This window comes from Danio aesculapii, chromosome 18 (assembly GCF_903798145.1).
Source record: "Danio aesculapii chromosome 18, fDanAes4.1, whole genome shotgun sequence".
In the NCBI taxonomy this organism is placed as follows: Eukaryota; Metazoa; Chordata; class Actinopteri; order Cypriniformes; family Danionidae; genus Danio; species Danio aesculapii.
In genome coordinates this window covers 28,849,195-28,864,093 of record NC_079452.1, presented here as the reverse complement: position 1 = coordinate 28,864,093, position 14,899 = coordinate 28,849,195, and the positions used below count along the sequence as shown (strand labels likewise).

At 33.6% G+C, this 14,899-nt stretch overlaps 1 protein-coding gene across 2 annotated transcripts in view; it reads left to right on the top strand.

The window, feature by feature from the left end:
- The window catches only part of relt (RELT TNF receptor), a 64,785-nt gene that overhangs the window by 25,133 nt on the left and 24,753 nt on the right, over positions 1–14,899 (top strand). The window contains exons 1-6 of one of the 2 annotated variants that reach the window (XM_056478735.1): positions 757–820; positions 4,351–4,425; positions 7,012–7,101; positions 8,719–8,903; positions 10,829–10,881; positions 12,758–13,012. In XM_056478735.1, the coding sequence (XP_056334710.1) occupies positions 4,384–4,425; positions 7,012–7,101; positions 8,719–8,903; positions 10,829–10,881; positions 12,758–13,012 (625 nt within the window). In that variant the 5' untranslated portion in view covers positions 757–820; positions 4,351–4,383. Of the gene's footprint in view, positions 1–756; positions 821–4,350; positions 4,426–7,011; positions 7,102–8,718; positions 8,904–10,828; positions 10,882–12,757; positions 13,013–14,899 lie in introns of those variants that run through there. The other variant, XM_056478734.1, reaches the window with a different exon arrangement.

Below are 14,899 nucleotides of genomic sequence, written 5' to 3'. Positions count from 1 at the left end.
CTTCCAGCTATAGATGGTTTGTCACTATATATTCAGAATACTCAGTCCCTTCCAGCTATAGATGGTTTGTCAATATATATTTAGAATACTCAGTCCCTTCCAGCTATATATGGTTTGTCACTATATATACAGAATACTCAGTCCCTTCCAGCTATATATGGTTTGTCACTATATATTCAGAATACTCAGTCCCTTCCAGCTATATATGGTTTGTCACTATATATTCAGAATACTCAGTCCCTTCCAGCTATATATAGTTTGTCATGAATGGATTTGAGGGGTGACATGGTGCCTCAGTGGTTAGCACTGTCGCCTCACAGCAAGAAAGTTGCTGATTCAAGGAAAATGAATGAATACCTTTAAGAGTGGTTTACAGACTGTTTTTTTAAATCTCTAAATCCAAACTGTGATCTTCTTGCTACAGTCACTTTCACTATTAGTGTAAACACATGTGTAGTGCAACAATAAACTTTAGCTCTAGTCATGCGCTCAAATCAATGGCGTAAAGCAGCGTGGGCTGAAATGTCAAACACACACGTGCTGTCTGAGCTCAGCTATTGTCTGTCATTCAACTTTTATATCGTTCACTTGGGTTTAACTTGAGTTATTTAAAAAACCCAAAAGACACCACCACAATGTGTAAATCATGCGATTGGAGGGTTGTGTTGAAGAGGGTGGAGCCTCTCTGGGTGGTGGGCGGAGCTGTGGTTTTGAGTGGCAGTATAAGGAGTGACAGTGTAATCCAGGCAGGTACAGTGAGAGAGGGAGCAGAGCATCCTTAGCTGTTACCACGGCAACACAACAACAGTGGCAGTCTGGGGTGAGTCAGGCTATCGGTGTCAGTGTGTGTGTTAAGCAGAGATTGTGCTGTATATTTTGCGATTGTTTTAGCATTTTAAAAGGGTTTGTGAATTTTTGTATAGTTTTTTTGGTGATATTTTACACTATTAATGTCTTATGATGTAAGTTATGATCTTGGTTGTGTTTTTAATATATTTGAATTCAATGAAAACTCTGAATACATATTGTGTTAATATTGTATGAAGGGAGTTTTGGCATAAATGTAAAACATACATATTTAAAATCATTTTTAGATTAGATTAGATTACATTAGATTAGATTACATTAGATTAGATTAGATTAGATTAGATTAGTTTAGATTGAACTTTATTGTTATTCCACATGTACAAGTACAAGGCAACGAAATGCAGTTATTAACCAGGAGCAACAAGTGCAGGATATACACTACCATTCAAAAGTTTGGGGTCGGGTTTTATTATTTTTTAATTATTCTGTTCATTAAGGCGGCATTGATTAAATGTAAAAAAAAGATTGTTAAATTGTTAAATACTTATTCATCAAATATTTATTTACCACTTATTGTATGTATTTTCAAATTAAATGATTAGTCCTGTCATTATTGCTTTTATTACTATTACCATTAATAATAATAATAATAATAATAATAATAACAACAACAATAATATTCATAATATAATCAAAATAATCATTAATATTAGAGTGATTTCTGAAGGTGACTCTGAAGACTGGAGTAATGAGGCTAAAAATTAATCTTAAAATCACTGAAAAAAATATTAAATTAAATTATAAACTACTTTTGAATAGTGATTTTTATAGTGCAATAGCTTTTCACTATTTTACAATTTGTACTGTATTTTTGATGAAATAAATGCAGCCTTGGTGAGCAGGAGAAGCTTATTTTAAAACATTTAAAAATCCTACTGACCCCAAACGTTTGACTGATAGTGTAGGTTATAAAGGGCAATTATAGAAAAACTATGGTGGTATTTACAGATGGATGTACTATGAACATTATATACAGGTTATATTAACTGTGAACCTAGATTTACAATAAAATGCACATATGTACAGGTTGCTATTAATAATGAGGGTATCCAGATAGATATGAACATAATTATATGTACAGTGGGTATGTGCAATTCAAGATGATTTAGTTAATGTAGTGCGATGAATATGAATATTTCAATTGAACTGTGATGTGTTGAAGGGTTAAAAGAAATGTAGTGTGTATGTAAGACGTTCTTATGTCTTCAAAATTCTCTATTAACAAAATGAGTAAAAATTGTTCCTTTAAAGTTAATAATAATTTGAAATAGTTCAGTGTTTTCATGGAAAATTGAGTTATTATAGTTTGACCAACTTAAATTGTACTTTTTTTTACTTAAATATAAAAATTGAAAAATTACAAATAAAAATGACAATATCACAACACTTTTGCTAAAACTTTAAAAGGGAAATTAAAAACTTCGTGAAAACCTTTCTTAAAACTAAAATAAAACTTAATTAATGGAAATCAAATAATCCTTTATACAGTTGAAGTCAATATTATTAGCCTCCCTTTTATTTCATTAATTTTTTTAAAAATATTTCCCAATTGATGTTTAACAGAGCAGGGAATTTTTCACAGTATGTCTGATAATATTTTTTCTTCTGGAGAAAATTTTATTTGTTTCATTTCAGCTGGAATAAAAGCAGTTTTTATTTTTTTTATTTCCATTTTAAGGATAAAATTATTAGCTCCTTTAAGGTAATTTTTCTTTTCAAAAGTCTACAGAACAACCCATCTTTGTACAATAACTTGCCTAATAACCCTAACCTGCCTAGTTAACCTAATTAACCAATTAATGTCACTTTAAGCTGTCTTGAAGAATATCTAGTCAAATATTATTTACTGTCATCATGGCAAAGATAAAATAAATCAGTTATTAGAAATGAGTTATTAAAACTATTATGTTTAGAAAATGTGTTGAAATCTTATCTCCGCTAAACAGAAATTAGGGAAAAAAATAAACAGGGGGGCTAATAATTCAGACTTCAAGTGTAAATACTGGATACAGCGACGTAGCGGTTATTTTAAAAGTGGGGGGGGACAGCTGTATGAGATCCAAAAGTGTACATTTAAATAATTATTAATCACCTGTTTTTAAATGGTCTGTCTCTAAAAGTCTGTATATATACATTGCATTTATTTAATCAAAGATACAGTGCAAATTGTAAAATTGTGAAATGTTATTGCACTGTAAAATAAATGTTCAAAAGTAGTTTATAATTTAATTTAATAATTTGTTCCAGTGATTTTAAAGAATGATTTACAGCTTCATTACTCCAGTTTTCAGAGTCACATGATCCTTCAGAAATCAGTCTAATATTATTAATTTTAATATTGATATATATCTAATTATTATTATTAATATTATTATTACTAATGGTAATAGTATTAAAAGCAATAATGACTGAGTAATAATTTTATTTGAAACTACATACAATAAGAAATCACTTAAAAGTTGTAAAAAAATATTTAACAGTTTTTTTTGCATTTAATAAATGCCGCCTTGATGAACAGAATAATTTTCTTAAAAAAAAAAAAAAAAAAAAAATATATATATATATATATATATATATATATATATATATATATATATATATATATATATATATATATATATATATATATATATATATATAATAGATATTCTTTAGATTCTTTTAACTTCCAAAAAAAGTAACAAAACTTTTAAGTGCTATCAAAACAGCATGAATTATCAATAGTATAAAAAATACCATTATTTTAAAATAGTCTTAAAGTCTTTATTATTCAGGACAGCTTTTTAATGTAACACTTCATAACCATATTGAAAAATAGCAAATAAAAATGACAGGAACATCATTTGAAATTTTAAAATAAAAAATAATAAAACTTCTGACCTGTTGATGTAAACTAAAATAAAAGTACTAAAATATTACTGGCTAAGAGCTGTAAAATGTTAGTGGTTCAGATCATTTGGTCAGGCGAGTTTTAAAAACATGTCTGAAAAAAAATCACAATTTTCAAAAAACAAAGTATATTTTACAATCTAGACCCTTTATAATATTTTTCAGTCTTAATCTTTAATATTTTTAAGTCAATTACTGGTTTAAGAAGCAAAAATCTTCATCTGCTCTCCAGCTAAACTCAAATCTCGATACAGTAGGAGAGGAATCTGATGATATAGTCCAGTATGTGATCATCAGAGAATCACAGCACATGCAGTAAGTGGTTTTTGGCTTGTCTGAGCATATGTGCTCTAAAAATAGTCCAAGAAAAGCAGTGCTGCCCCAAACCACAGGCCCGCTTTAGTTCTGCCGACTATTTATACCACGCTTTACCTTATAGATGACTTCTGTACGCATACAAACGCACTGTGTCCATCAGAGGAGAGTCTAAGTGCTGTTTACCTGGTTTTGGTGGTTTGTGCTGACACTGATGATGTTATATTTACTGCATGTGTGTGTGTGTGTGTCATTGAGCTCCTGTTGTGTCTTTTTCAGGTTACATGAATATAGAGGAATATTTTGAAGAAGATGAAGAACCACCTTTACTGCTCAGCTCCTGTCTGTCTGATCGTAAGTGTGTGTGTACCTGTGATCAGTGCAGTGTCAGTGCTGAATGACTGATATTACACTAGTGTTTCTCTCTGAACTCAGTGTCTCTCCTCTCCCTTTTCTGAATGTTCTTTCCTTCACTCTTTCACCTGTGACGCAGCCAGTAAAGAACAGTTCATTCTGTAACATACAGTACAATGAGTGGCTACAGTCTGGGACATTGACAATACTGCAAGACAATACTGGCAAACCTGCTGTTCTTCATGCACTGGATATTTTTCAGATTTTATTTCCAATATGTCTTGTGTGCCATAATGTGAGAAAGCATGCAAAATATGCATGTAATACCGTTTATTTTATTATACTTCATCTATTTGTATCAGTAAATATCCAGTACTATAATAGCTTTTTAATTCAGTTTTCTCAAAAAGAATCTGGCAACATGGTGGCTCAATGGTTAGCACTGTCGCCTGACAGCTAGAAGGTCGCTGGTTCGAGTCTCGGCTAGGTCAGTTGGCGTTTCTGTGTAGAGTTTGCATGTTCTCCCTGTGTTGGTGTGGGTTTCCTCTGGGTGCTCTGGTATCCCCCACAGACTCCAAACACATGCGCTATAGGTGAGTTGAATAAACTAAATTGGCCATAGTGTATGGGTGTTTCCCAGTACTGTGTTGCAGCTGAAAGGGCATCCGCTGTGTAAAACGTATGCTGGAATAGTTGCCGATTCATTCCGCTGTGGTGACCCCTGATGAATAAAGGGATTACGCTGAAGCAAAGTGAATAAATGAATGAGTTCATTGTTTAGTATCACAAATTATTACTGCCTTTATAGGCAGCACTTTGGCTCAGTGGTTAGCAGTCTTGCCTGGCAGCAAGAAAGTTGCTGGTTCGAGTCTCAGCTGAGTCAGTTGGCATTTCTGTGTAGATTTTGCAAGTTCTCCCTGTGTTGGTGTGGGTTTCGTCTGGGTGCTCCAGTTTCCCCCACAGCCCAAACACATGTTGAATAAACTAAATTGGCCATAGTGTATGAACGTGAATGTGGGAGTGTATGGGTGTTTTCCAGTACTGGGTTGTGGGTAGAAAGGCATCCGCTGCATAAAACATAAGCTTGATTAGTTGGCGGTTCATTTTGCTGTGGCAACCCCTGATGAATAAAGGGCCGAAGGAAAATGAATGAATGAATGAATGAATGAGTCTGGAATCTACACTACACTGGTTGCATTTATAGACGTCAAGGTTTATTCACTTTCAATTACTGCTATTAAAGTGAACAAAAATAAAAAATAAAACAATTTGATAATTTGGGAGTGATTAAAAGAGATTTCCAAAATGTTTTGCTTTAGCCAATGTTCAGATTTCTATTAGATAATTTAGATAACATCTTATTCGCATTTAAACAACAAATGAAGAGTTTCGCCTGAAATTTTAACCAAAAATGAACACTTTTCTCAGCCTCCTTTATGTTGAGATATTTCACTTTTTAAGACCAGGAAAATAACTTATTCTTTACCATTAATGTGATATTACTGAACATTCACACAGGAGCCTGAAAAAAATGCACATTTTAGAGAAAAATTCAAATAATCATTTTTATTAGCTATATTTTGAAATTATTAATGTATATAGTGATCATATTAAAATAGATCAGTAATATATATATATATATATATATATATATATATATATATATATATATATATATATATATATATATATTTCTGATATAATATAACTCTTATTTATGCTAAATTAAAAAAAAAAGTCAAACATTTAGACACTACTTTCCAGTCTTGTCTATTTAGTATTTATTTTCAGATCTAGGTTCACCTTTGGGTTGCTGTAGCCAATAACAGAAAAGCACCTACAGGGCAGGCGAGTTTAATAACAGTAAGCCTCCATCTAATCAACTTTGATTAAACAACCTAAATGCATTCATTCATTTTCCTTCGGCTTAGTCTCTATTTCAGAGGTCGCTACAGTGGAATGAACTGCCAACTATTCCAGCATATGTTTTATGCAGCGGATGTTTTTCCAGCCGCAACCCAGTACTGGGAAACACCCATACACACTCACATTTACACAAATACACTACAGCCAATTTAGTTTATTCAATTCCCCTTACTGTGGGGGAAACCGGAGCACCCGGAGGAAACCCACGCGAACACGGCGACAAGATGCAAACACGTAAATGCTAACTGGCCCAGTTGGGACTCGAACCAGAGACCTTCTTGTTGTGAGGCAACAGTGCTAACCACTGAGCCACCGTGCCACCAGCATTCAATCACTTCATTTATGTTCAATAACTTTAATTTATCGCATCTCTCTGCATTATGGAGATCATTTTTCGATATATTGTGCAGACTTATATTATAGTTTGATATTCTCAGTTAAGACTATTTAGGTCAGATGTCCATAAGTAAAAAAATGTAAACTTTCTTTTTACCGCTAAAAGAAAAGCAAAAAACTACTTTACTTTGAGTATATCAGTCGATTTTTACCTAATTCATGTGCCTTGCCTCAAATTCCACCTTACCTTCCTGTATTGTACATTACAGTTCATCCAGCAGTCAGTTCAGGTCTTGATTTGGTGTTGTCTGTGTGTCTCTTTAGCTGCTGGAGTTATGGGGGACATTAGCGACGCAGTGCCGGTGGGAGGACGGCTGTGTGTGTCCGCTCTGTCCAGCCGGGCACGAGCCCACGGTGAGAGAAAAACACAAGCAAACACACAAAACACACTTCTATTCCAGTACGTCATGCTCTCTGATCTCCATCACTATTGTTTGGGTGTTCATCAGAACAAGCATACCAGATCCATTTTGTCACAACTAAGGAAGAATTTCAATATGATTAATGCAGGAATTTAATCTAAATCTCTTAGTCTTCAATCTTTAGAAAAAGAAATCACACCTAAAAAGACAAAACATGGAGTATTTATTGGTCAAACTGAGTGTGTGAACAAGGAACAGGTGAACTAAATAAGAAACCATGGTTACCAATATATACTTGCTTTATTTTTTAATACATACACACTTTTTCTTTTCTTCATCAGCTTTACTGAAGCATTAACAAGAATGAAGCATCTGCCAAAACTAAACATGCATTACATTTTTAAAACAATGAAATATTTTAAAACACCATTAAATAACATACAAAATGACAGAAAAGATTTAGCATTATAGAGACTTTTAAAAATGAACATTTCCTTTTCAAAATTAAATAAATGAATGCATAAATAACATTTTTTAAAAATAGAATGAATTACTTTTATGTTAATAAGCTTTTGTTTATGTCAATGTCAATTTTATTTATATAGCACTATTTAATACAGCCAGAGGTTGACCAATGTGCTGCACAGTACAAATCAAAACAGATAAAAAAACAAATGTATATATAAAATTATTGCTAAAACAGACAATTTTCACTGATAAAATGCCAAATCAAAGAGGTAAGATTTTAACCTAGATTTAAAAACAGACATGGATAATACAGATCTGATACAGAGGGGCAGAGCATTCCACAGCCTAGGACCAGCTACTGCGAAAGCACGCTCACCTTTTGACAATACTAATTCCTTATTTTGTGTGTTTTCTTTTAATTTTGTGTCTACATGTAATCGAACTCAGCACATGATAGCCATCAGCCTTGGATATTTCTCTCTCTTTATATTCATTATCCCTATATTTATTAGCCCTTCTTAATTTTTAGCCCCCCTCTATATTTGTTCCCCAATTTCTGTTTAACGACAGAACATAATAGTTTCAACATAATAGTTTTAATAACTCATCTCTAATAACTGATTTATTTTATCTTTGCCATGATGACAGTACATAATATTTAGCTGGAAATTTGTCAAGATACTAGTATTCAGCTTAAAGTGACATTTAAAAGTTTAACTAGGTTAATTAGGGTAATTAGGCAAGTCATTAATGATGGTTTGTTCTGTAGATAATCGAAAATATATATATCGCTTAAGGGGGCTAATAATATTGACCTTAAAATGCTTTTGAAAAAATGTAAAACGCCTTTTATTCTTGCCAAAATAAAACAAATAAGACTTTCTCCAGAAGAAAAAATATTATAGGAAATACTGTGAAAGATTCCTTCCTCTGTTAAACATCATTTGGGAAATATTTGAAAAAGATAATAGTTAATAGTTTTCAATTGTATATATTATAACACATAGTTTTCAAATAGACTTCAACTGTACATATTATAACACATTTCTGCAGTGAATTTGACACCATGCTATGTGCACAGTTTGTTCTTTCCCAGTCTCTGAGTGTCTCATCTGACCTGCTGTGTTTTTGTTTCTGTAAGGCCTGCGGGGAACCTGAGGGTACCGGTGAGATCGGGTTGTGCCGGATCTGCCCAGCGGGAACCTTCTCTGACAGTCGGGACACTGAGCCTTGCCGTCCTCAAACCTCCTGCGGGACTCTCAACCGCTGGATCTCCACCAAACCAACCTCAACCTCTGACGCCGTGTGTGGAGGATGCCTTCCCGGGTACACAACACAAAACACTTGCTCATTGCTTCTTGTTCAAACTATTATTCAAAATGAGTTGAATCAAACACAATTCTTGAGTTTTTTGGGGGGACAACTTAATTGTTTTATGTTCAATCCACTTAAATTTGTAAAGACGATTAAGTTAGCTTCATTGATTTGTTCTGTGACAACATGAAGGAATTGTGTGGAACCTTGCATTTTTTACAGTGTTCATTCTTTCACTTTTATTCTGAAGTTATTTAATTGGATAACCTCTCATTTGCATTTAAACAGCATTACACAAAGCATATCTTACAAAACAAGACTCCAATACAAGTGAAATCAAAGTGAATAATAGATGGGCATGGCTCTTTATTAGGTATTTTAAAAAATCTTCATTTGCAGCGGGGAAATTAAATATTGAACAGGCAACCCAGGCTCATTCTGAGAACGTAGTCCCGGGGACGTTTCTGGAGGCCGCGGAATACGTCCCGGGAGGTACGTATTTTTGCAGTTTTTGTTTTCGCGAATCCGCGAGAGGCAGCTGTCGAACGACCTTCCGCCTGTCTGCCTGGATGACAGAATGATTGACCGTGCGACCGGCCAATCGGCTGACCCACCCTTCTCCTTCCCTAAACCCAACCAACAACGATTTACAAAAGCCGTCCAGAAAAAGAAAAGCCCTCATCTGATTTTTACCACGTTTTCGGATTTTGACCACATTCTCACCCTGTGACGAACTTGTTCGCTTCATTTTTTGGATTTTGTTTTTGTTTTCTTACCTGATTTCTGGAACCGCTCTTCCCCGGACTCGAACCCGGTCGTCGTCGTCGTCGTGGTCAGCCCCTCTCTGCGCCAGATGCGAATCCGCCAGAGTACACGAAGAGCTAACCGGACAAACTGGTTGCAGCTGGAAAGCCCTCCACACGGAGGCGAGCGGCCGGCTGGCCGGCCAGCAAGCGCCGAAAGGAACGGCGTCACACCGCCCCGCAGCGTTCGCTTAAAAAAATGAAATGCAGCCGTATGTACCCCCGGCTACGTATTTTGCGGTCTCCAGAAACTTCCACGGTACTACGTTCTCAGAATGAGCCTGGGTTGTGAACAGGTGATGATGTTTTTTTCTGGGAATAATATTTCTGAAGAAGCTGGAATTGAACCAGATTTAATCTAATATCAAATTAAATCATATAGAGAATGAAGTCACATGCATTGCTCAGCTGTGAGTTTTTCAAGAGTGTAAAAATCTTGATGGTTCTGTGGCTTTAGTCTATCAAATCTGAGCTTTATTTTGTATTCTCTATTGGATTCGGATCAGGTGATTGGCTGGGCCATTCCACAGCTTGATTTTCTTAGTCTGAAAGCATTGATAGTTTTCTTGCCTGTGTTTTGGATCATTGTCTTGCTGCACTCTAGTTTCATCTTCATCCTCCTGCTAATGTAGATGTTGGACTGAAGCAGCTGATATTCATTTACACTGAGGAAGGGCAGAGGGTTGCTGAACTACTGAGAGATTTCAGCTGCTGTCTAGGCTTTCACTGCTGTTCTACACCTCGCTTTCTTCATGTGTTCAGTTCTTTTTCCCTGCGTCATTTCATTTTATTACACATAACTTCATTTGCAAACTAATTAGTTTAGGGTTTTTTTGCATATATGGATTTCTTTGGTTGTTACCAACATCTGGTCAAAATTTCAAGTCAACAGCACCTTTAGAAATATGTTCTCTGAGAAAAACGGTGACGTGTTTAATACTTATTTTCACTGCTGTATTTGCACAAGAATTACTTTGAATATTAAATTGATTTTCTTTATCCAATCATTTTGCAGAGGAATTATTTGAACTGTCAACTCATTAGAACTTACAAACTCGTAAGCATAAATAGTTTCCAAAAGGGACTGAAATGGAAAGCATGGGCGTATTTCTGAACTGGCATATTTTTTTTCAGGTTTCACCCTGCTGCTACAAGGAGGTCCTCCACCCTCCACACCTGCGTCAGGAGTAAGTGTTCAGCATTTAGACACTATGTTCAGCCAAACATACTACACCGCAAACCTGTTTACTCTGTTCACAAACAAAGAGATGCAGAGAACAAATATGTTCCTCCATAAATATTTGAATTCAATAGTAGTCATGTTTGCATGTACACATTTTGCATTAGCTTGACAAGCAGTTTATGGCTAATGTATACTAATTTATTGCCTATTTTACTATAACTTAACTAGTTTGTCTCCGCATGTGGAATTGTTTTTATATTTTTTGCCTTTGTCTTTAATAGTAAATCGTGGTAGTGTATTTGTTTTATAAATCAAACTGCCCATTTTATTTAAAATATAAACCAGTACATTTAAATCTTTGTTTATTAAATTATTCATTGCATATTTGAACTAAACATGTTCATAGCTACTGGAAGTCATATATATATATATATATATATATATATATATATATATATATATATATATATATATATATATATATATATATATATATATATGATAGTATGCCTCTGTATCAATATGATATTGATACTTTTAAGCATCAAAACAGTATATGTTGATACTTACAAGGGATAGTTCAGGCTGAAATGAAAATGTACTCACTTTGTTTTAAACCTTTATGAGTATTTTTTCTGTTAAACAAAATAATTTAATAAGAACATTAAATTGAACATTATGAATGATCCACAAAAGAAAAAAACTAGTTTTTAAATAATTTAGAAAAAGAGTGGAGAGTGTTAAATAATAGTAAATAAACCATTTTTATATGAAATAAAAGCTAATTGATACTTTACAGTGTTTTATGTGATTTGCGATATTTTCAAAAGTCTGCGAAATGATTTTGATTCCGTTCAGTTTAGTGGAATATTGATGGATGTATCAATGTTAAGATATTATATGGCTGATTTATTTTTAAATAGAACATTAAATTATGGCTATTGCACATTATGTATGATCAGCAAAAAAAATCACTTTTGTTTTTTAAGTGATAGAGAAAAATAGTGGAGAGTGTTGAATAATATTAAATAAACCATTTTTTAAAAATGAAGTAATAAAAACTAATTATGGAGGTATCTACATTTACGATATTTTATGCGATATTTTATTATGTGGCTGATTTATTTTTATTAACAACAGTAAATTATGACGATTGTGCATATGATTCACCAAAAAAAAATTGATGTATTTTTCTTAAATAATATAGAAAATAGTGGAGAGTGTTAAAATAAAAGTAAATATATATTTTTTCAAAATGAAATAATAAAAATAATTATGGAGGTATCGATATTTTATGCAATATTTTTTATGATATTTTATATGATATTTTATATGATATTTTATATGATATTTTATATTATACTTTATATGATATTTATATGATATTTTATGTGATATTTTATATGATATTTTATATTATACTTTATATGATATTTTATATGATATTTTATGTGATATTTTATGCGATATTTTATATGATTTTTTATATGATATTTTATATATTTTTTATATTTTTTATGATATTTTATATTATACTTTATATGATATTTTATATTATATTTAGTATAATATTTTATATGAAATGTTTATATTTTTATGATGTTTTATGTGATATTTTATGCAACAGTTTATTCGATATTTTATGCGATATTTTATATATTTTATGCAATATTTTATTTGATATTTTATATGATATTTTATGCAACATTTTACTCGATATTTTATGCAATATTTTTATTTTCATTTGTAATCTGATCGATCCATAGTGTTACAGCCTAATGTTATTATTAAATAATGTCATTATTTGTAAATCAATAGCTATTATAAATATAAATACAGAAGAAAGAGCATTGAGATCTTGTGTAATGTTGAACCTGCAGAGCAGCACAGCCGGCGGAGACGAAACGTTGTTAAGAGCACCTCCATCCGGGCTGGAGCTGGATCTGGAAACACCACCAGCGTTCAGGCTCCGGAGGAGAAAACCACAGAGTACGCAGTGTTTGCTCTGGTGCCTGTTTTCTGCGTGATGGGGCTGCTGGGAATCCTCATCTGCAACCTGCTCAAGAAGAAAGGCTACCGATGCAGCGCTGAGAAAGACGGCGTAGATGCAGAAGCTGCCACTCCACAGAAAGAAGGTACAAAACACAATCACAGCCATGAATAAATACATATGTCTGTCTGTAAAAATGGCCACTGAAGTAATGAAGATTTAGCATCGGTGTTGTTTAAAGAAAGTAATACTTTTACTGGTAATACTTTAAAATAATGGTCAGGTAAGTAAGGGTTAAAGTATCACAGAGTAAATGCTGTTTTATAATATTTAAGGGCTTTATTCTGTGAAAACAACCATCCTGGATGTACTTTATCCTGCTTATTATATGGAGAAATGCCAAAAAACATAAAAATTAGATACAAAACATTGTTCTGAGATGTAATAGTTTATTAATTCTTTAATTAAACACAAGATGGCGCCAATTAGTCAAAAACACAAAGCTGACAGAATCTAAAACAGCTGACGGAGTATACACTAACCTGCGCATTATTTAGACACAAGATGGCGCCAAACACTCAGAAAACACAAAGCTGACATAAATGAAAACAGCTGATGGAGTATACACTAACCTGCGCAATATTCAGTCACAAGATGGCGCCAAACAGTCAAAAACACAAAGCTGACAGAAATGAAACAGCTGATGGAGTATACACTAACCTGCACATTATTCAGTCACAAGATGGCGCCAAACAGTCAAAAACACAAAGCTTACAGAAATGAAACAGCTTATGGAGTATACACTAACCTGCTCATTATTCAGTCACAAGATGGCGCCAAACAGTCAAAAACACAAAGCTGACAGAAATAAAAACAGCTGACGGAGTATGCACTAACCTGCGCATTATTCAGTCACAAGATGGCGCCAAACAGTCAAAAACACAAAGCTGACAGAAGCGAAAACAGCTGATGGAGTATACACTAACCTGATCATTATTCAGTCACAAGATGGCGCCAAACAGTCAAAAACACAAAGATGACAGAAGCGAAAACAGCTGATGGAGTATACACTAACCTGATCATTATTCAGTCACAAGATGGCGCCAAACAGTCAAAAACACAAAGCTTACAGAAATGAAACAGCTGATGGAGTATACACTAACCTGATCATTATTCAGTCACAAGATGGCGCCAAACAGTCAAAAACACAAAGCTGACAGAAATAAAAACAGCTGACGGAGTATGCACTAACCTGCGCATTATTCAGTCACAAGATGGCGCCAAACAGTCAAAAACACAAAGCTGACAGAAGCGAAAACAGCTGATGGAGTATACACTAACCTGATCATTATTCAGTCACAATATGGCGCCAAACAGTCAAAAACACAAAGCTGACAGAAACTAAAACAGCTGATGGAGTATACACTAACCTGATCATTATTCAGTCACAAGATGGCGCCAAACAGTCAAAAACACAAAGCTGACAGAAATAAAAACAGCTGACGGAGTATGCACTAACCTGCGCATTATTCAGTCACAAGATGGCGCCAAACAGTCAAAAACACAAAGCTGACAGAATGGAAAACAGCTGATGGAGTATACACTAACCTGATCATTATTCAGTCACAAGATGGCGCCAAACAGTCAAAAACACAAAGCTGACAGAAATGAAAACAGCTGATGGAGTATACACTAACCTGCACATTATTCAGACACAAAATGGCGCCAAACAGTCAAAAACACAAAGCTGACAGAAATGAAAACAGCTGATGGAGTATACACTAACCTGCTCATTATTCAGTCACAATATGGCGCCAAACAGTCAAAAAAGCGGACAGAAATCTAATTTGAATATAAAATAAATTCCTGACTTTTGAAAATCGATTCAGAATTGTTAGAGAAATATTTGACATATTGTTTTACAATAAGTTTGAGCATATAAATAAAGCCGGAATAAGTAAAAGTCTAAAAGTATTTGTATTTTTATATTTTCTGTTGGTTTTTTTTAATTCAGTGAATTTTTTTTCAACCT